Source organism: Colobus angolensis, unplaced genomic scaffold (genome assembly GCF_000951035.1).
Source record: "Colobus angolensis palliatus isolate OR3802 unplaced genomic scaffold, Cang.pa_1.0 Scaffold84, whole genome shotgun sequence".
Lineage (NCBI taxonomy): Eukaryota > Metazoa > Chordata > Mammalia > Primates > Cercopithecidae > Colobus > Colobus angolensis.
Window position 1 is genome coordinate 483,216 of NW_012122265.1, and position 591 is coordinate 483,806.

Below are 591 nucleotides of genomic sequence, written 5' to 3' on the forward strand. Positions count from 1 at the left end.
GCTTAAACCCGGGAGGCGGAGGTTGCAGTGAGCTGAGATCGCGCCACTGCACTCCAGCCTGGGCAACAAGAGTGAAACTCCGTCTCAAAAAAACAAACAAAAAGAAAAAAAATAAAATAAAATAAATCAGCCTGGGGGTGGTGGGGCGCGGCTGTAGTCCCAGCTACTCTGGAGACTGAGGTGGGAGGATCGTTTGAGCCCAGGAGTTCCAGGCTACAGTGAGCCATGATGGAGCCACTGCACTCCAGCCTGGGTGACAGAGCGAGACCCTAACTCCAAACAAAGGGAGACCTGAGTGCGGAGAGGGTGTTTCTCTGCCCGCTCCTCTGGCCTCTGGTTCACAGCCGGGCCCCCTCCTCCATATTCAGCCCTGGAACTACCCGTAAGAGTGGGGGTCACAAGGGCCCGCGGTGGCTGGGAAACCTCAGGGCCTGTGGTGTCGCCGCGCAGGTCCAGGGTGGCGCGTGGCTGCTGAGTCCCCGCCTGTGCGACGCCCTCATGGCCATGGACGTCATGCTGTGCACCGCCTCTATCTTCAACCTGTGCGCCATCAGCGTGGACAGGTGCGCCGCCCTCCCCGCCCTCGCCCCC

The 591-nt window shown here is 60.7% G+C and overlaps 1 protein-coding gene across 1 annotated transcript in view; it reads left to right on the forward strand.

Moving 5' to 3' along the window:
- DRD4 (dopamine receptor D4) overlaps nt 1-591 on the forward strand; it is a 4,944-nt gene that overhangs the window by 3,121 nt on the left and 1,232 nt on the right. The window contains exon 2 of the mRNA XM_011930139.1: nt 286-585. Coding sequence (XP_011785529.1) covers nt 286-585 — 300 coding nt within the window. The remainder of the gene's footprint in view (nt 1-285; nt 586-591) is intronic.